Below are 20,826 nucleotides of genomic sequence, written 5' to 3' on the forward strand. Positions count from 1 at the left end.
CCTCCCTTTTTTGGATGTTTTTTTTTGAGATTTCATCCCTCTATATTATTACATTTTTTTTCTTGTGCATATATATATATATATATATATATATATATATATATATATATATATATATATATATATATATATATATATACTGTATATGATGTGAAGAAGGCAATATGTGTATAGAGATTCACTTCAGACAGCGTCTGCTAGCACAGGCTGTCTGTGCTGGGATCTTTTATCACGTGAAGAGTTGAAAGATCCTAAACTGCTGCATTCAATTTAACGATCTACAACTTTACCATTCCCCGAGGTCGCCAAAATAAACCAAATTTGATGGCAACACACGCTTGAGGCAAAAGGATAGAAAACCTTTCACATCTTTAAAAGGGTTTTATTCATTAGTATTGGGAGAAAGTTGAATGGGACGTGCAAAATGGTGCAAACCATGTGAGTCAACAGACATAAAGATGGATGAGGGGACATTCAAAGTTTTCTTGGATGAATAAAATACAATCCGAACCCAAGTGGGTACTCCAGTCCACTCTCTTACTAACACTGGGGCAGTTGAGGGCTTGTAATACTACGAGCTCTTTGGTGACCCAGGACGGTGAAGAGATTGGAGCAACTCGGCCCACAAAGGCGAGAAGCGGTAAAGGTGAGGAATGAAGTAATCAAGGAGCGATGCAAGAGAGGAGTGAAGGCAATTTGAAAAGATTATCCCCAAGGGTTAGGGCTAGTGCATGTAATTGTATCCTGTGTGGCACTCTTAACACACTCAAGCACTGTGCTCCACATCCGTCCCCTCCAACCGGCATTTGGGCCTGCCTCTACATTCTGCGGGTACCATCATTGGCCACCCAACAGGGTAAGAGGCACGTTGCTCTCACCTTCACGGCCCATGGGGCATGCCCAGCAAAATAACATTTCACCCCTTCTGGGCTTATATAGCGACTTTTGCTGCCATAGCCCACAGGCATGTGTGTGCCAGCAGTTCGTAATTGCATTCTCTTCATGCAGTTGTTTCACAAACCCTCCACATGCCCTCACCTTTCAAATAGGAGGTTTTATGCTGTGCTATCTTAGTTAGTTAAAGGTCAACATTCACTTAGTTAAAGGTCAACATTCACCACTCCCACAGTGCACATATTACAGTCCATACAACTTAGCATGTACAGGTCATTATTACATGGCAATCCTACATACAAAAAACACATGTTCCATGCTAGACTTATGTACCACCGTCTCGCTATCGACCCCCTTGCTGCCCACCCCATCCATGCAACACAGCCCCCTCCCTGGAATATTAGGCTCCCACCAAGGTTCTCCACCAGGAACCCAAGTTTCCTGCCTTAACACTTACCATTACACACCAAATTAACTTATCGAATACATTAGAAAAAGGCTGTGGGAGGTGAACCTTTGCTAACCTTACCGAAACTCTTTCCTGTTCTATCCCCTTTGTTGTAATAAAATAAATTATTAAATTATTTTCGCTTAGTAAATCCAAAATATACCAAAATGATTGGAAGTGTTAAGTTTTGTGTTGAAAGACATGATGTTGATAATTTGGGACAAAAGGCAACTCGAGGTTCAGTAAATTAATTGAATGAGATGTAAAGTGGGACAAAGGATTCATGCACAGACATCGTTATGTGTCATGGTTAATGGATTTCGAGATGGATGGTCAACATAGCTTTGAAGATGACCAGGGTTTGAGGCTGAATGCTTTGGTCAACAAGGGCATTTCATGGTCTGAACAAATTAGGTTTAAAAATTTATCATGGAAACGATGCTCTCAGCCAATGTTTAAGCTGTGGTCAATCTTTGGATTCAGACAGAGTGTTGCCTTGCTGCGAGATTGAACTTGCGAGTTTGCCATAAAAAGGTGAGGTGAGGAGCAATCGGGAGAAGGAAAAGAGAAGGAAGGAGGAGCAGATGCGATTTGGTGGTGATCTTAGAGGTGACACAGAGATCCAGCTCTCACAGTGTATGGTGTTTTGTAACAGTGGAGTGCTGGGCACAGTGGGTGACAGGTAGCAATGGTCTCATGAGATTTTGCACTGAGCACACGGTGACCACTGACCTGGTGTATGGCTTCACACTTGCTGGCCGATCGGTTGTGCTCATGAAGGGCCAACACAGCATGAGTCAAGGTCGTCCCTCCCTACACCTTGCGCCTTCTCGCGGATCAGATAGAGATGTGGTGAGACTCATACTGCAGGACCATCCTTGCAGATTATCCACCTGATCCGACCTGATCCACCTGACCTGATGACTGATCCAAGAGAACATATCAGTCCCAATAGATTTTTTCAAAAATATGCTATACAGTACAAAATCGTTTTTCGCCTTATCTTTCAATGGTGAAGAATCACTTAAAAAAGTAAATATTTCTCGTATCGAGATCCACATTCAGATCTTCACCAAAATCGAAACAATTTGTCCTTGCCACACACATTAGCTGTCCACCAACTTTTGTCTGAGTCCATCAACAACTTTGTGAGAAATCATGCTATATATTAGTTAAGCCTGATCTCTCAATGGTGAAGAATCAATTGAAAAATTCTCGAATCAGGATCCGTATTCAGATCTTCACTAAAATCGAATCAATTAGTCCTTTTCACACACGGAACCCATCCAGAAAATCTCACCGGATCAGTCCACAACTTTTTTGAGATATCCTGCACACAAGAAAAAACAGACAAACAAACAAGAAGATGTCTCACAGAGCATGATACATGCAAAATCCATGAAACAAATTTGACCTCAAATATAATTGGTGGTTGAATTCAATGACCAAATATGAAACTGCTCTTCAAATTTCAAGTTAATTGGATGAAAATTGACCATTTTAGAAAATCGGTCTATGTAGACATTTTGGCATATGTGGACCTCCAAAATAATTGGTGGTTGAATTCCATGACCAGAATTATAAATCCTCTTCAAATTTCAAGTCAATTGGATGAAAATTGAGGAATTTGGAAAGCTCACCTAAGTTGTTGACCATTGGCCTATGTTAAGGTTTTGGTTGATATTGATCTCAAAAAATGGTTCGTTGAATTCGTTGACGTGAAATATAAATCCTCTTCAAATTTGAAGTCAATCGTATGAAAATTGAGCATTTCAGAAATCTAACCTTAGCTGTTGACCTTTGGCCGACATTGGCCTTATGACCTCAAAAGCAAGAGACTTCTTCCTTATGACAAACTATACCGTTTGGTGAAGTTTTTTGAAGATCGGTTTAAAATTGTGACATGAAGGTGATAGAAAAACAGCCAAAAATTCAAAATCGACCAACCAATAAACTTGAAAAATCTTCGATTTTGCAAGTAGCAAACAAGAAGATGTTGTGCAGAGCACAGCACTTGCAAAATCCAAAAAACAAATTTGACCTCAAAATAATTGGTGGTTGAATTCAATGAACAAATGTTCAACTCGTCTTCATATTTCAAGTGAAACGGAGGTAAATTGACAATTTTACAAACTCGGCCTACATTGACCTTTTGGCCGATGTCAACCTCCAAAATATTTGTTCGTTGAATTTAGTGACCTGAATTATAAATCCTCTTCAAATTTCAAGTAAATCAGATGAAAATTGAGGATTTTAGAAATCTCATCTGAGTTGTTGACCTTTGTTGACATTTTGACCTCAAAAACAATTGGCTTCTTCCCTGTGACAAGCTCAACAATGTGGAGAAGTTTCGTGAAGATCAGTTAAAATTTTGACCTGTAGGTGATAAACAGACAGACAGACAAATAGATCGATTAAATTACAAAATCGACTGTCCAATATATTTGAAAAATCGGATATTGCTCGTAACAAACAGACAGACATTGGTGAAAACATAACCTCTTTTTGCCTTCGGTGGCGGATGTACTTAGATGATTTCAATGAGTAAAAAATGTTTTCAGTTGTCGCAAAGCAATGTATCTCCACATCACAGCAGGATGGTTGAGAGGTACACATTCTCACTCCAAGCTGTCTCACCTTGGTTTGAAACCCGACTCAGCAATAAACTGTCATCCCATTGTTTCACAGGCAGGGTGATTCATCAATGTGTGTGCAGTCTCTCGGATGGTGTTTAAACTGGATGCCACATCTTCCTTCATCGACCCTCTCCTCTCCTCCTCCCTCTCCCCTCCCCACTTCCATTCCCTCTCTTCCCCTCCCCTCACTCCCCTCCACTTTCTACCTCCCACTCCCCTCCACTTCCCCCCCGCCACTTCCTCTCTCACACCTTTCCATTTCTCACCCATCTCCCACCTCTCTCTCCTTCTCTACCTCCCTCTCTCTCACACCCCAATGTCTCTCTCCTACCCCTCTCCTTCCCTGTCCCTCTCCCTCCCACCCCAATCCCTATCTCTCCCACCTCTTTCCCTCTCTCTCTCCCACCCTCTCTCTCCCACCCTCTCCCTCTCTCCTCCTCCTCCCCCTCTTCTCCTCCCTTCACCCTCTTTCTGACCTCTCTCTCTCTCACCCCTTCCCTCCACCCCCTTTCCTCTGCCCTTCCTCTCCCTTACCCATCCCCTCCCACTGCTCCACCACCTCTCCCGCTTTGTTAAGGGGAGTGTTAATATAAGGACTGACAGATTAGTTTTGAATTTAAACTGCCGCCCTTTGTGTAGTATGGGTGAATCAGATTTGGAGTGAACCAATTCGAGGGGTGCAAAGGTCGCTGCATGTGTGAGCATTCAAGTGTGCAGGCAGGCCTTTGCCAGGAAGACAGCACGGGTTTTAAATGCTGCCTCCCAGTTTTATATAGAACCCGGCGGATGAAAAGAAAATTTAGCTCTTTGGGCGTATTTTATTGCCCTTCCATCCCCCTCCTCTCACACTCCCTTACCTTCCCCGCCCTTCATGCTGACCTTGCTTCCCCTCAAACTACCTTTCCTTCTCTTCCCCTCATGCTGCTTTCCCTTCCCCTTCCCTCACACTGCCTTTCCGTCCCAACATGCCACCTTCCCTTCCTCTCACACTGCCTTCCCTTCCCTTCACACTACCTTCTCTTCCCTTCCCCTCACATCACATTCTCTTTCCCTAACTATGGCTTCCTTCCCCTTCCACTCATGCTTACCTCATCTCAAACACCATCCCCTCTGCAGCCCCACTCTTCATGGACATCTCTCAGCGGTTTTTGCATGCTGTGTTAACACGTTGTTTTAACATACCCCATTTTCTACAACCCTGTCCCCTCCCCCTTTCTCCACAAGTCCCACTACCAAATGCAAGTCGAGAACCGCTCTTTTAACGCTTACCTCCTCTCAAATCCCCAACCTTTTCCAACTTCCCCCCTTTTCTCTCCACCATCCACCTTGCTCCCACCTCCCCCCTTCTCTCTCCCTCCCTATCACACTCCCTGGGGATAGCCGGAAGGTGCATCGCGACATTTGTTGAGGTGTTACTCTCCCGACCCCCACTTCGTCACTCTTCCTACTATCTTAGCTCCCCCATCCCAAGCTCCCCCTTCCTCTTCCCCTCTTTGCTACCCCATGCCTCGCTCCTTGCTCCTCCTCCTCCCTCCTCTCTCCCTACCCTTCTCTCTCCCTTCTCCCTCATCTCTGTCACTCCCCCATCCCCTCCATTGTTTCCCTCCCCTTCCGCCGCTCCCTCCTCTCTCCCTAACATCCCTCCCCTCCCTCCTCTCTCGCTCCCCTCCATACCCTCTCTCTACCATTACCTCTCCCCTCCCTCCATAATTTTTTAAGCACATATGTTTTGTGTTTCTTCATTATCTCACCAAAATAAATCAATAATGAAGCCATTAAATTGTACTACATTATTTATTTCAGGTAAGCTACACAGCAACATGTAAATGTCTCAGTAACAAGAAGGAATATCCATCATTTCTTCGCACCGTACCGAGTGATGCTTTCCAGTCCACGGCAATGGCTCGAATAGTGTCTCATTTCCATTGGGTTTTCCTGGGAGCATTGCAAGATAATGATGATTATGGAAAACAAGGGATCGCTCAATTTGCAGATGAAGCGGAGAAAAAAGGGCATTGCCTCGACTTTATCGAAACACTTCCAAATGTTGATGAAGTGGACAAAATCAAACAACTCGGTGAGGATGTCCTTGTTTATTCAGATTGAAATATGTTATTACATATATATATATATATATATATATATATATATATATATATATATATATATATATATATATATATATATATATATATATATATTTGAGTCATTTTAAGACACAAAGTGAGAAAGGAGCTACATTATTTCTCAATAACTGCGAGCGAGCCAATGTTTGCATTTAAACAATGTGGAATATTTCTGCCACTCACGTTCAACATGGAAAATGCACCAATAAAAAGTTCACTCGTTTCCAAACTTTTTATCTGTTAATTTCAACAAATCATTTTGCAAAACGTCGTGGTTTTCCAAAATTGGTTTGGCAAATAAGCGATTTCTTCTTTTCAAGAAAATATTAGTTAAACATTTATTAATCTGCACGTATTATTGTCAGACTTCATGTATGTTATTATCAATATATATATATATATATATATATATATATATATATATATATATATATATATATATATATATATATATATATATATATATATATATATATATATATATATATATATATATATATATATATTTTAGAGCCTGGTGTTGGCGCAGTGGTTAGGGCAGCGGCTTGGGATCCAAAAGGTCCTGAGTTCAAGCCCCGTTGGGCCACTGAATTAATACACCAGGGGGTTGATTCAGCCTGTCATCCTTCCGAGGTCGGCGAAATGAGTACCAGTATACTGGGCCGGTGTATACCCCGGTTCAAATAGGTGTACCATATCCCTGTGTCGTAAGAGGCGACCAGGGTTGCGTCAGGAAGGGTATCCGGCGTAAAACATGTGCCAAATCACTATGCGGATCATACGGATGATCCGCTGTGGCGACCCCTAACAGGAGCAGCCGAAAGAAGAAGAAGAAGAAGATAGATATATATATATATATATATATATATATATATATATATATATATATATATATATATATATATATATATATATATATATATATATACATATCTCTTGAGAGATGCAATTTATTTTTCATCTGCAATATTATTTGGAACATGTTAATCAGCATTTATAAGTATGATATCGATTTTAACTCTTGCTGAGATATTTACATTAATATTTATAACTTATTATGATGAAGAAACCTGATTTTGTTTTTTAACAACAGTTCAAATTGATGAAAAAAGTAAAGTATCACTTGTTTTTTAGTGAAGAATGTAGTTTTGGTTTTTTTGTTAAGGAACTTTGGAAAACAAAAATTACAGGAAATATATGGATTGCAAGTGCTTTTCCAAGATTGGTTTGGCAAATAAGTGATTTCTTCTTTCCAAGACAAGATTACTTCAGCATTTATTAATCTGCACGTATTATTGTTGTACTTCATGTATGTTATTATCTAAATCTTTTGTAAAATGTATTGGATAGTTGCAATTTATTTTTCATCTGCCATATCATTTGGCATATGTTAAGAAGCATTTATGAGTACAATATCAATTATAACTCTTGCTGAGATATCTACATTAATATTTATAATTTATGGTCACGAGGAAACACGATTTTTATTTTTTCTACAGTTCAAATTGTTGAAAAAAGTAAAGTATCAGTTGTTGTTGTTTTCAGTGGAGAACGTAGTTTTGGTCCTTTTGTTGAGGAACTTTGGAAAAGAAACATTACAGGAAATATATGGATTGCAAGTGAAGATTGGGCAACTTTCAAACCATATGCCTCTGAAAGACTTGCTCACATATTTCAGGGGACCATTGGTTTTACTCTCCACCAGGGTTCCATTCCAGGTTTTTATGAATTTCTTGTCAATCTTAAGCCATTCTTGCAAAATTCACTTTGTGATAATATAACTAACACGAACAGATTTCCCTATCAAATTAACTTTGAAACAGCAAGGCAATATGGCAAAAGGACAATTTTCAATGTTTCAAATCTCACAATAAAAAGGAAATACCAGAATGCTACAAGTTGCCTTCAAGAACAGCTGGGATTATATAAAAACAACACGACACATGGTATTCCCAATAATAGGAGGTTTTTAAATGACATTTTGTTTAAATTTTGTAATAAAAATTTGGGGCAGGAAACAATGCGAATTAAAAATCATTTTTTGAATAATAGTGTTTTATATCGTGAAAATAACAAAAATATTACATTGAAAACAAAACAAAGAAAAGTACCAAATTATTGCTGCAACATGGAAGGCTCAGCGAATGTATTTCTTTTGGAATTCTGGGAAATGACTTTCAACTGCTCATGGAGCATTGCAACCACAAAGCTACGGACCTGCAACTGTTTTGAAGATCTCAGGGATTTTAAGACGGAATTCACTGATGTGTCTCACATGAGAGTGACATACCGCTCATACACTGCTACGTATGCTGTTGCTCATGCCTTGCACGATTTACAACAATGTGTTCCTGGTCGAGGTCCATTAAATAATGGTACTTGTGCAACAATTACAAACTTTAAATCGTGGCAGGTAACAAGATAGCAAGTCATCATCTGAATGTATTGTGCATTTATATTAATGATACAAATCCCCACAACTTCATTTTCTTATGAATGTGTATATATTTTGTAATGACCATTGCATTAACCCTCGCCATATGAGAATGTATTGCATTTGGGTCCATTTGTCTGTCCGTCCGTTTATTACTTGACAATTTTTTTTTTTTTTTGACAAGTATGTTGATCACCTCTGTTTTGGTTTTAGCACGGCACGGCATGGCTCAACACGGCTCGGCTCAGCAAAACTTTACATGCATGTTGGCAAAAAAGAAATAAAAAAAATTGTTTACTTGGGAATTTTTTTTTTTGAAAAGTATATTGACCACTTCCATTTGTTTGTTTGTGTGTTTGTTTGTTACTTGGCAAAAAAAAAATTGGACAAGTATGTCGATAGCCTCTTGCTTTTTATGTTTGTCTGTCCACTCGCCTCCAGCCCAAACCGCTAAACCAATCATTTTTACATTTTCAGAGATTAATGTCACCGACCCTGCGACGGTCCCGCATCGAAGTTTCGTAAAAGTTGGTCAACCAAAATGGTCCACATCAACCAATACGCCATCCATCCAAATTCCAAACTCTCTACATTCCTCAATTTTCATCCGATTAACTTGAAATTTGAACAGTATTTGCATATCAGGTCAGTGAATTCAACCACCTATTGCTTTTCTGGTTATCATAGGTCAAAACATCAACATAGGCCAAATGTTAAAATTGTTTCTAAAATTGTAAATTTTCATCCGATTGACTTGAAATTTGAAGACTATTTGCATTTCACGTCATCAAATTCAATTTACATTAATTTTGAGAAGAACAAAGGGCAAAAGGCCAATTTGGGCCAAATTGGACCAAATTTTTAAAATCCTGAATTTTCATCCGATTGACTTAAAATTTGAAGATCGTTTGTACATGAGGTCGCATAACTCAAACACCCATTAATATTGAGGTCAATATGGACCAAAAGGAAAACACCGGCCAAATTTCTAAAATTCTCATTTTTCATCCGATTGTCTTAAACTTTGAAGACTATTTGCATATCATGTCGGCAAATTCAATCACCTATTAATTATGAGATAAACAAAGGGCAAAAGGCCAATTTGGGCCAAATTGGACCAAATTTTCTAAAATCCTGAATTTTCATCCGACTTACTTAAAATTTGAAGATCGTTTGCACATGAGGTGGCTGAACTCAAACACCCATTAATATTGAGGTCAATCTCAACCAAAAGTTCAAATTTCTAAAATTCTCAATTTTCATCCAATTGACTTAAACATAAAAGAGCATTTGCAAATCAAGTCACAAAATTCATCTACCTATTAATTTTGAGGTAAATGTAGGCCAAAGGTCAACAAAGACCAAAATAGGCCAAATTTCAAAATCCTCAATTTTAATCCAATTAACTTGAAATTTGAAGAGAATTTGCATAGCAGGTCACTGAATTCAACCATCAACAAATTTTGAGGGAAACAGAGGAAAAAGGTCACAATAGGCAAAAAGGCCAATTTGGGCCAAATTTCTGAAATCCTCAATTTTAATTCAAATAACTTGAAATTTGAAAAGCATTTGCAAATCAGGTCATTGAATTCAACCATCTATTCTTTTTGAGGTTAACATAGACCAAAAAATCAACATAGACAGATTTTTAACTTGAGATTAAACTTAACATAGACAGAGATTAACAAGTTAATCCAATTAACTTGAAATTTGAAGAGCATTTGCAAATCAGGTCATTGAAGTCAACACCCTATTATTTTTGAGGTTATCGCAGGCCAAAAGGTCATGATAGACCAAAAGGTCAACAAAGGCTAAACTTCAAAACTTTCAATTTTCATCAGATTGACTTGAAATTTGAAGACCATTTGCATATCAGGTCACTAAATACATGCACCAATTATTTCTGAGATCAAGTCAGGCCAGAAGGCTAATTTGGGCCAAATTTTCAAAAATCCTCAATTTTAATCCGATTGACATTAAATTTGAAGAACATTTGAATATTAGGTCACTGAATTCAACCACATTAATTTTGAGGTCACCATAGGCCAAAAGGTCAACATAGACCAAAACGTCAACATAGGTCGAATTTCTAAAATCCTCAACCTTCATCTGATTGACTTGATATTTGAAGAGCATTTGCATATCAGGTCGCTGAATTCAACCACCTATTAATTTTGAGATAAACAGGCAAAAAGGCCAATTTGGGCCAAATTTTCTAAAATCCTCAATTTTCATCCAATTAGCTTGAAATTTGAAGAGCACTTGTAAATCAGGTCTGACAGAATCCTATTTATTTTTGAGGTCAAAAGTTCAAAAGCTCATCATAGGCCAAAAGGTCAAATCGGGCCAACTTTCTAAAATCCTCAATTTTAATCCGATTGAACGGAAATTTGAAGAGCACTCACATATGAGTTCACTGAATTCACCCAACTATTACTTTTGAGGTCAATAGAGGCTGAAAGGTCAACATCGGACAGAATTTCTAAAATTGTCAATTTTCTTCCAATTGACTTGAAATTTGAACAAGATTTTCATATGAGCTCATTAAATGCAAGTACCAATTATTTTTGAGATCAGCATATGCCAAAAGGTCAACATAGGCCAAAGTTCATCAATTTAGGTACAATGTCTACAATCCTAAATTTTCATCCAATTGACTTGAAATTTGCACAGGATTTGCATATGAGCTCAATTAATTCAATGATCAATTATTTTTAAGGTCAACATTTCAACATAGGCCGATATTTTAAAATAGAGAGAATGGGGCAAAACTAAGTATATCATGATACCTCAAAAAGTTATGGACGAGATATGACAAAACTAGGTGGATGAGTTGGTTTGGTGATGAGAACAATTGGAATATATTTTGGTTCAAATGTAGCCCATCAGTGGGATGTAAAGCGTAAACTGTTCAGCCTGGCGGAGGTGTGTGCTCTACCGAGTGCGGTTCCACTTTGTTCTGTTTTGCCAAGTGTTACTCCATGAATTATTTTTAATTTGTTTGTCTGCAGAGAACTTGAGTACTTTTTTTCTGCAACCGCTTGTCGTATTGACACAAAATTTTCACCATATGTGTGACTACACATGTAGAATCGGATAATGGTAATTATGACATCATAGGTTACATGGTGTGGCAGCCATATTTGAAAAAAGGATAAAAATTTGACCTCTGTATCTTCTAAAGCAGACCATGCAAAAAATTGAAACTTCATACATACTTCACAATACAAACTTTATTGCGGAATTAAGAGGTCCATAAAGGCTTCAATAGGAAAACCACTTCTGCAACTTCATCTTTGCTTTTTGCTTGTTCAAGTTTCTTCTGATGAGTCCAATTAAGTTATGTAATAACAGTGCTTTCTCTTCCATTTGATTTGAATTTGATTTGTTTAAACTCCATTCTGAATTAAAATAGAATAATAATAAACGTAATTTGGTCAGGGTCAAGTGTCCAATCAAAGCGGGGTTGCATAAAAGCCGGACGTCTTGGTACCCTGTCATCACTGCTTGCAATTATAAAGTGGCAGTTCTAATTATATATATATTTTTTTTGTTCTTATATTTGTTATATTTGTTCTTATTAATATTAATGACGTAACACACCAGTACACAAACACCACACAAAATAAGTCCTGGCGAGGTTCTGCAATCTCTGATTGCTCTTTTTATTGTTTTGGTTAATCTTCCTTGTTATCTGTAATTATGTGAAGAACAATGTTGATGAAATCGAGAATTTTAATGCTTTTGTGAAAAACGACAAGTGCACATAAATAACACACTTTTTTGTCTCTTGAAATATAATTTCTGTAACATTCCTGTTATTTATTCCATTACAAATTATTCCCCACATGGATATTCCAGCTTTTATACTATTTGAAGAAAGTTACATTCAGCGTTAATAAGGCAGAAACTCTGTTTTTCGATAAAAATGGAGATCCTCCTGCAGTGTATGAGATTGTGAACTGGCAGAAAAATAAGGAAAGTGCTTTAGATTTCAAAATTATTGGTATTTTTGATTCATCAAATCCACATGAGCAGCAACTCAGCTTTTTTTCACATCATGTGGTCTCTAATGATGGGTCACAAAAGGCAAGTTTTTCTTTTCTAAAAGGAAACATTCGTTTCCATACAGTTCTAATATCATTTTTTTTAAACTTTGCAATAAATTATTTTAACAACTTTGTAATGAATTCTGTGTTCAAGGTTCCGAGCTCTTTGTGCAGCGATCCCTGTCGACCAGGAACACGAAAGACAGCCCGGAAAGGAGAGCCATTATGTTGTTATGATTGCATTGCTTGCCCACAAGGGCAATTATCCAATGAGACAGGTAAAATATACATGGTGATGTGCACGTTTTAAAAAATGTCACAGGTCTTTTGTACGAGTCATTTATTATCAAAATTTATCTTTGTTTTATTCTCTGTGAAAATTCAATGGAATACTGTATCAAAGGATGGATGAGATGAGAATGCATTCCCACATAAAAGGTTCTTTCATCTCATTAACACATTATGAGAGTAAAATTTCTTATTCTTCAGTAATAACAGTCTTTTGGGGAATATTGAGTTATCTGTGGCATAACTGTCCTTGGGGGAATATATACAAATAAATATATTGTCGTGTTCAAGTGGTGTGTTTGAACAGAGGGGCCAGACTGGCTTTAACTCCATCACACTGCGTCAATGATGGTGGTTTTACCCATATGTGCAGTTGCGATGAGAAACAAGAGAACCTTGAAGCATTTAGAAAACCAACGGGTTTATTCCCAAAACAAACAAACTGTGGGAATAATATTTACCTGTCAGAGGAATACGATGGTGGGTTGGGAGGGAAGGAAGGGAATGCAATTAATACATAATTAATTACACACAGTGAGGTAATATAAATCTAATGAAATCTAAGGTGCCTCACTCCGGACTCTATTTCACAGACAGTGTAAAGGAGCAATAGCCGGGTGATCTCTAATTAATCATTACAATGAAATGGGATAATGTAGACATGTAGAATGGGATAATGATAATTATGACATCATAGGTTACATGGTGTGGCAGCCATGTTTGAAAAAAGGATAAAAATTTGACCTCTGTATCTTCTAAAGCAGACCATGCAAAGAATTGAAACTTCATACATACTTCACAATGCAAACTTTATTTGTATTTGTGGGTGTAATGGTAGAATCCATCTACCTTTGCAACACATTCCCTGTGTTGTATAATTTTTGTAGTTGTCGTGGAATTTTATTTTTTAACGTTTTAACCGACTCGATGTAAATCCTGTTACTCAAATGAAAGCCACAATTAATTCACTGTCCACAACGGAAAGTACATTACATCAGATAATTTATTTTTTACTTGGTACCAAGGAGTACAAGCCACCGAGATGGTAAACATCTACAATGATTTGCACTGAAACAAAATTACATTTTATGGCATTTATATGCTTTTGGGAGAGTGAAGGAGGCTGATAAGCCTTAGGCAAAGAACTCCAACTGCAATAAGTGTCTTTGAGATGAAAAACCAATGATGTAATCATGGCAAAAGTTGGTATTATCAAACAGGTCACTTTGTTCCATAGCAAGACATTCTTTGTATCAACATTTAGGTCAAAAGACTCTTGGCTAAAAGGGAGCATAACTGACATTATAGCATAAAAAATATATTTATAAAGCACCAGCAACAATTATAATTGAGAGTACATTAATATAATTATTTTCTCCCACACTTGTATGGTGCACATTCAAACAAGACAATGCTTAAGCTATGTTTCCCTACATATTACGTCGAGATTTACTAACAACTCATACATACATGGACCACGCAACTCTACACACTTCTAGAAGTTCTATGGCAATTTCGACCCCTCCCCCCCCCCACAAACATAACAATCATACTGGGTTCATATAACAGTAAATGTGTATATATATATATATATATATATATATATATATATATATATATATATATATATATATATATATATATATATATATATATATATATATATATATATATATATATATATATATATATATATATATATATATATATATATATATATATACAGTATATATATATATATAGATAAATATATATACAGTGTATATATATATATATATATATATATATATATATATATATATATATATATATATATATATATATATATATATATATATATATATATATATATATATATATATATATATATATATATATATATATATATATATATATATATATATATATATATATATATATATATATATATATATATATATATATATATATATATATATATATATATATATATATATATATATATATATATATTGGATTCGCGAGATATCCCTTATTGTCGGATTTTCCGTGTGTGTGTGTGTGTGTGTGTGTGTGTGTGTGTGTGTGTGTGTGTGTGTGTGTGTGTGTGTGTGTGTGTGTGTGTGTGTGCGCAATGCGAGGCTCCACAGCACAAACCCGCAAATCAATTTCGATGAAACTTGGCGAACACGTGCCATATGTGCTGGGAGTGTGAACGTTTGAGTTTTGTTGCTAAGCAACCACCCGTTGCTATGCAGCGGCCGAAAAACCACGTTCACTATTTTCAATAATTGTCGTACAGTTTTGAATGTGGAGAAACGAGACTTCAGAATTAAACACTTCGAGATATTTAGAAAATTTTACTTGAGCCGATTTTTGATTTAGGTTTTATTTTTCAAATGGTAGTCCTTCAAATATAAGGTGTCTATTTACCATCATTTTTACGAGGGGCTTAGGAAAGTGGGTGGAGCTTAGGGAAAGTGGAGGTGGTTGATGAAAAGTGGGAGTGGCGTGGGAAAGTGGGCGTGGCTTATGGAAAATTGGGCGTGGCTTATGAAAAATAATGTGTGGCTCAGGAGGTGGTCAAACAAGAGTATTGACAGAAGTTTATCGGGTTTTCCGTCTGTGTGTGTGTGTGTGTGTGTGTGTGTGTGTGTGTGTGTGTGTGTGTGTGTGTGTGTGTGTGTGTGTGTGTGTGTGTGTGTGTGTGTATGTGTGTGTGTGTGTTTCTGCAACGCGAGGCTCCACAGCACAAACCAGCAAACCATTTTCGATGAAACTTGGCAAACAGGCGCTATATGGGCTGGGAGTGTGAGCGTCTGAGTTTCGTTGCTAAGCAACCACCCGTTGCTATGCAGCGGACGAAAAACCACGTTCACTATTTTCAATACTTGTCCTACAGTTTTGAATGTCGAGAAACGAGACTTCGGAATTAAACACTTCAAGATATTTTGAAAATTTTACTTGAGCCGATTTTTGATTTAGGTTTTATTTTTCACATGGTAGTCATTCAAAAATACGGTGTCTATTTACCGTCATTTTTTATGAGGAGTGCCAGTTGGCAAAATATGCAATAGGACAAAATCTTGCCAGGCAGAGGAACAATTGTATGTGAACCAATGCATCTTGGCAATGAATTTTCGTCGGTGGATCGGTCAGAATGAAAAGCATCGTATTCAGCGCTTCGATCATTGTAGATCACTCGTCGCCTACCGGCATATATATAGAAATATATATATATATATATATATATATATATATATATATATATATATATATATATATATATATATATATATATATATATATACATATATTATCCCTGTGTCGTAAGAGGCGACCAGGGTTGCGTCAGGAAGGGAATCCGGTGTAAAACATGTGCCAAATCACTATGCGGATCATGCGGATGATCCGCTGTGGCGACCCCTAACGGGAGCAGCCGAAAGAAGAACAAGAAATAAAAAAAAATATATATATATATATATATATATATATATATATATATATATATATATATATATATATATATATATATATGTGAATCAACTCGCTACGCTCCCTCATCAGACATTGCTGCAGTGGGACAGACATTGCCATGTTATTAAAAACATCTCACCACCACGTAATTCAAAACACCTCACCACCACATTATTATAAACAACTCTCTGTAAAATAACAGCCATGTTATTAAAAACACCTAACCTCTACATAATTCAAAACAGCTGTGTAATTCACACCTCACCACACGTCGCAATAGAGACAGGCTTATTTTTACTGAGGATAAGTACGTGATTTGCTATCTTGTCATGATTTACACCAAGCAGAATTCAAACATTTATTTTGCAAACTAATTTGTAATATTTGTGATATTGCATTTTTCTAACCAAAAGCCATCTCCTGAGATATATCACGACCTTTCGATAGCGTCAGGCACCCTGACCTGCTCACCATATTCTCTTCCGATGGTATCCAAGCGCATCTCCACTAATGACTCGAAGACTTCCTCTCCTGTCGCAGCCAACGTGTGTCCCTAAATGGAGTTCTGTCATCCTGGTGTGGAACTCTTAAAACTAAATGGCCACTCGAGGCAAAGTACAATTCAAACAGAGAATTTATATTATCATTCCTAATGTTATGGTACGAAGGAGCATTGATGTAATACATACAATGTTCTCCGCTAATTGGAGTTCATAGGAATCGTCGATTTATATTACCCAAGGGAAGGTGGGGGAAAGTCTAGGGGGCTGAAGGGGAAGAGCTGAGAACGAGATAAGGAGGGAAGTCGGGTCATACTGACCCAAATCTGACCTTGTCTAGGCCAGTTTAAAGTAATATGCACATGAGAGATACATCATAAAGTTCTTATCGCCTTGGATAGAGACAACAAGCAAATCAAAAGCCAAGCAAGGATCCAACTACAAGTAAAGCAATTCTGGACAGATTAATGTATCAGGCTGTCAAAATCACATCAGTCCTTTTAGAAAAGCCTGACGGAGAGGTGGCATGCACATTAATTGGAAATCTAAGTCCAGAGAGAGAAAGGGAGGGGAAGAGAAGAGAGAAATAACAGGAGATGACATTGAGTGCATCCACGAAGGCAAATTAGAGAATCTAGGAAAGCTATGGAGACAATTGGCTTTTGGACCTTGAGCTACAGTTCAAACTTACGCAGGAGAGGATACAAATTCCAATAAAACACATTGATTATAGGTTTACAATAAAATGAGTAACATCAAAATGAATATACATTTAGTAATAAGAAAAACAGGTGTAGTAATTGGAAACAGGTTTAATTAATTAAAACAGGTGCGGTAATTGCAAACAGGTAAAATTAACTGAAACAGGAGTAGTAATTAGCTGAGATTATTAATGGCCACATTTAAGCAGATTAATTTTAAAACGACGAAAAAGGAAGTCCACTTCAACAATCCCCTCTTCCTGTCCAGGCTGGAGTTCCTCAAGGTAGTGTTCTGGGCCCTGTTCTTTTTCTGGTTTTCATCAGTGATCTCTCCGACTCTCTGGGAAATCCTCTATATATCTTTGCTGATGACTCCACCCTCTGCTGCACCATCTGTCATCCCTCAGATCGGTAAGCAGCAGCTTCTTAACTCTCTGCAGATCTGGATAAAATCATAAACTGGTCAAACACTTGGAACATGTCTTTCAATCCTGTCAAATCTCACACTCACTATGTCTCTCCGAAAGTTCAGTCTTGGAAACACCCCCCCCCCATCTACCTTTGCAACAATCCTCTTGAAGAAGTCCTTTCCTTCAAGCTTCTGGGTCTCAAGATCTGCCATGATCTTTTCTGGGAAAGCCACATTTCCAAACTGGACTCAAAAGCCATTCGCCAACTAGGCATCTTCTGCTATGCAAAGTCGTTCCTTGGCACAACTGAGCTCCTGACCACATACAAAGATTTTGTCCACAGCCTGATGGAGTACTGCCCTCCCCTCTTGGCTGGTGCTCCCACATGTCACCATTCTCAGCTTCACGCTGTGGAAACCAAGCCATTTAGGATCATTGGTATCTCCAGCGATGTCTTTGAGTCTCTCTCTCTCTCTATCTCTCTCTCTCTCTCTCTCTCTCTCTCTCTCTCTCTCTCTCTCTCTCTCTCTCTCTCTCTCTCTCTCTCTCTCTCTCTCTCTCTCTCTCTCTCTCTCTCTCTCTCTCGCCACAGAAAGGTCAGTGCTCTCGCTGTCTTATACCATCTGCTCTCTGTTACCACTCTCTCCCGCCACTTTGTCTGAGATATGTCGCCCTCCCCCGCCATGCCCATATTTGTGAAGGGTGCTCAAGGTCCCCCAGCAACCGTCTTCTGTCAAAACTACTCAAATCAAGAATCACTGCTCACATTCACTCTTTCATTCCTTTTTTTTCCAACCTTTGGAACAAACATCCACACTCTCTTCAATCCCACTCTTTCCTCCAGGTCTCAAAACAGCTGTTCACCACCATGTCTCATCTTCCCCAATCCCAAACCAGGAGCATTTCCAACTCCACTAATCCACCCCAAACCCACTTCCTTCAAATTCCATGCTCTCCTTCCTGAAAGTCCCTGTCATGTAAGGACCTGAAAGTCCCTGTAGTGTCCATGTTGTTTATCCTACGTACCCTGCACCATCCCTCTCCCACATATCTCCTCCTGTCTCTCTTCCCCCACTGTTTTTGCTTCCCTCCTGCCACTCTGGTCCCCTGCTTCCCAAGTTGTGTGTTTCTGTGTGTTAGCTCTCATACGAGCCTCGACAATGCATCTAAAAAAATACCTCGCTGGGGTCTGAAGCCGCCATGTTTTTTGGACTGCACAACCATGCCTTAACTTGGAACAGTGTGCAACGATTTCGAAACTATAAAGTTTTTTTTCACTTTCCTCACTCATATTGAATGCCTATTCATCATAGCTACGAATCGTTGTGTACATTTTTTTTCAAGAACTATAGTTTACAAATTAGGTGATTGGAGTGATTTCATGCATATGATACGATTTTCCATGATCTACTCTCACAGACGAATTAAAGTATATCATCAAAATATTATTTCGGTTTTGAGGATCAGATATTGTCCTGACTAAACAAATGTCGAAATATTTCATGAAATCTGATAATTTAAAGAAATAACGAGTTTTATAACTAAGCCAATATAGTTATTTACTTTAAGCAACCAATTCAATGTTCCCTCCTCCATATAGACACAGGAAAATGTGAAATTTCCAAAGCATTCAACTTACCTTTTCCGACTGATTCAGAAAATTATATTGAGTGAACAAAATTTTTTCGGAACGTAACAAAATTAACCAGCTTTATTGAGGTAAATAATTTAATGCTTTCACTGCAAGACCTTAGGCAATCCCCCATCAGATGGACTGCATATCCATAGCATCTGACAAATATATCTATATTTTTGGAGGTTTTGCGATGTGTTCGACAGGGAATCGAAGCAAATCTGGTTAAAATTAAAAATAAAAATAAAAATGGACGTTTCAAATATAATTATGACGTTTTTTTGGACCCAGAACCAATGTACCACCTGACATGCGCACAAATGAGCAGGCAACATGGTGGATTTTCTGCAATGTTTATTTCACAGAATCAGCTTCATTGAGCTGTATGATTTAATGCATTCACTGCTTGATGTCTCAACCTGTCCCCCAGAGGGACTGCCTATCCATACCATCTGCTAGATCTGTGTCGATATTTTCAGAGATTTTGCAATTTGTTCTTCAGGGAATTAAATATAGCAAATCTGGTAAAAAAAAAAAAATGGACGTTTTAAAATAAAGTTATAATGTTTGTGTAAGGGGTTCCTTAATTGTATGCGGCAACAGCCTGGCCAACCATTCCTTATGAACAATTTAATTGTAGTGCTTGCATGAGTGCTTAAGCCACTTGCCGAGTGCCAATTGTCGGCAGTCGAACCATCCTCCATCATTCTGAGCGAATCGTGAACTCTCTGCAGACACTTTGGCCACGCCATGTTATTCAGAGTCAGGGGTTCGTGCTCCATCACCCTAAGTGATTGGCTCATGCGTCGTCACTATGAGTGAGTGGTTCGTGATCCATCACCCTGAGTGAGTGGTTTGCGCTCCGTCACCGTGAGTGAGTGGTTTGTGCTCCGTCACCCCGAGCGAGTGGTTCATGCTCCGTCACCCTGAGCGAATGGCTCATGCTTCATCACGCTGAGTGAGGGGTTCGTACTCCATCACCCTGAGCGAGTGGTTTGTGCTCCGTCACCCTGAGCGAGTGGTTTGTGCTCCGTCACCCTGAGCGAGTGGATTCTGCTCCATCACTCTGATTGAGTAGTTTGTCCTCCGTCACTCTGAGCGAGTGGCTCATGCTTCGTAACCCTGAGCGAGTGGTTTGTGCTCCGTCACCCTGAGTGAGTGGTTTTGCTCCGTCACCCTGAGCAAGTGGTTTGTGCTCCATCACCCTGATTGAGTGGTTTGTCCTCCGTCACCCTGAGCGAGTGGATTGTG

At 38.2% G+C, this 20,826-nt stretch overlaps 1 protein-coding gene across 1 annotated transcript; it reads left to right on the forward strand.

The window, feature by feature from the left end:
- Window positions 1–5,811: 5,811 nt before the first annotated feature.
- On the forward strand, window positions 5,812–19,804 carry LOC147035845 (vomeronasal type-2 receptor 1-like). The gene is made up of 4 exons (XM_085869732.1): window positions 5,812–6,055; window positions 12,485–12,627; window positions 12,742–12,865; window positions 19,782–19,804. The coding sequence occupies exons 1-4, from the start codon at window positions 5,878–5,880 to the stop codon at window positions 19,802–19,804; spliced, it is 468 nt and encodes a 155-aa protein (XP_085725858.1). The 5' UTR covers window positions 5,812–5,877.
- Window positions 19,805–20,826: the final 1,022 nt, after the last annotated feature.

This window comes from Eptatretus burgeri, chromosome 1 (genome assembly GCF_056783735.1).
Source record: "Eptatretus burgeri isolate ZD-2024b chromosome 1, Ebu_testis_v1, whole genome shotgun sequence".
Lineage (NCBI taxonomy): Eukaryota > Metazoa > Chordata > Myxini > Myxiniformes > Myxinidae > Eptatretus > Eptatretus burgeri.

Excerpts from the sequence above, each read along its gene's own strand:
- LOC147035845 (XM_085869732.1), top strand. The coding sequence starts at position 5,878 with ATGGCTCGAATAGTGTCTCATTTCCATTGGGTTTTCCTGGGAGCATTG. Across the intron at positions 6,056-12,484 it reads GGACAAAATCAAACAACTCG|TGTATGAGATTGTGAACTGG; the intron begins GTGAGGATGTCC and ends ATCCTCCTGCAG. Across the intron at positions 12,866-19,781 it reads GCAATTATCCAATGAGACAG|GGAATCGAAGCAAATCTGGT; the intron begins GTAAAATATACA and ends TGTGTTCGACAG.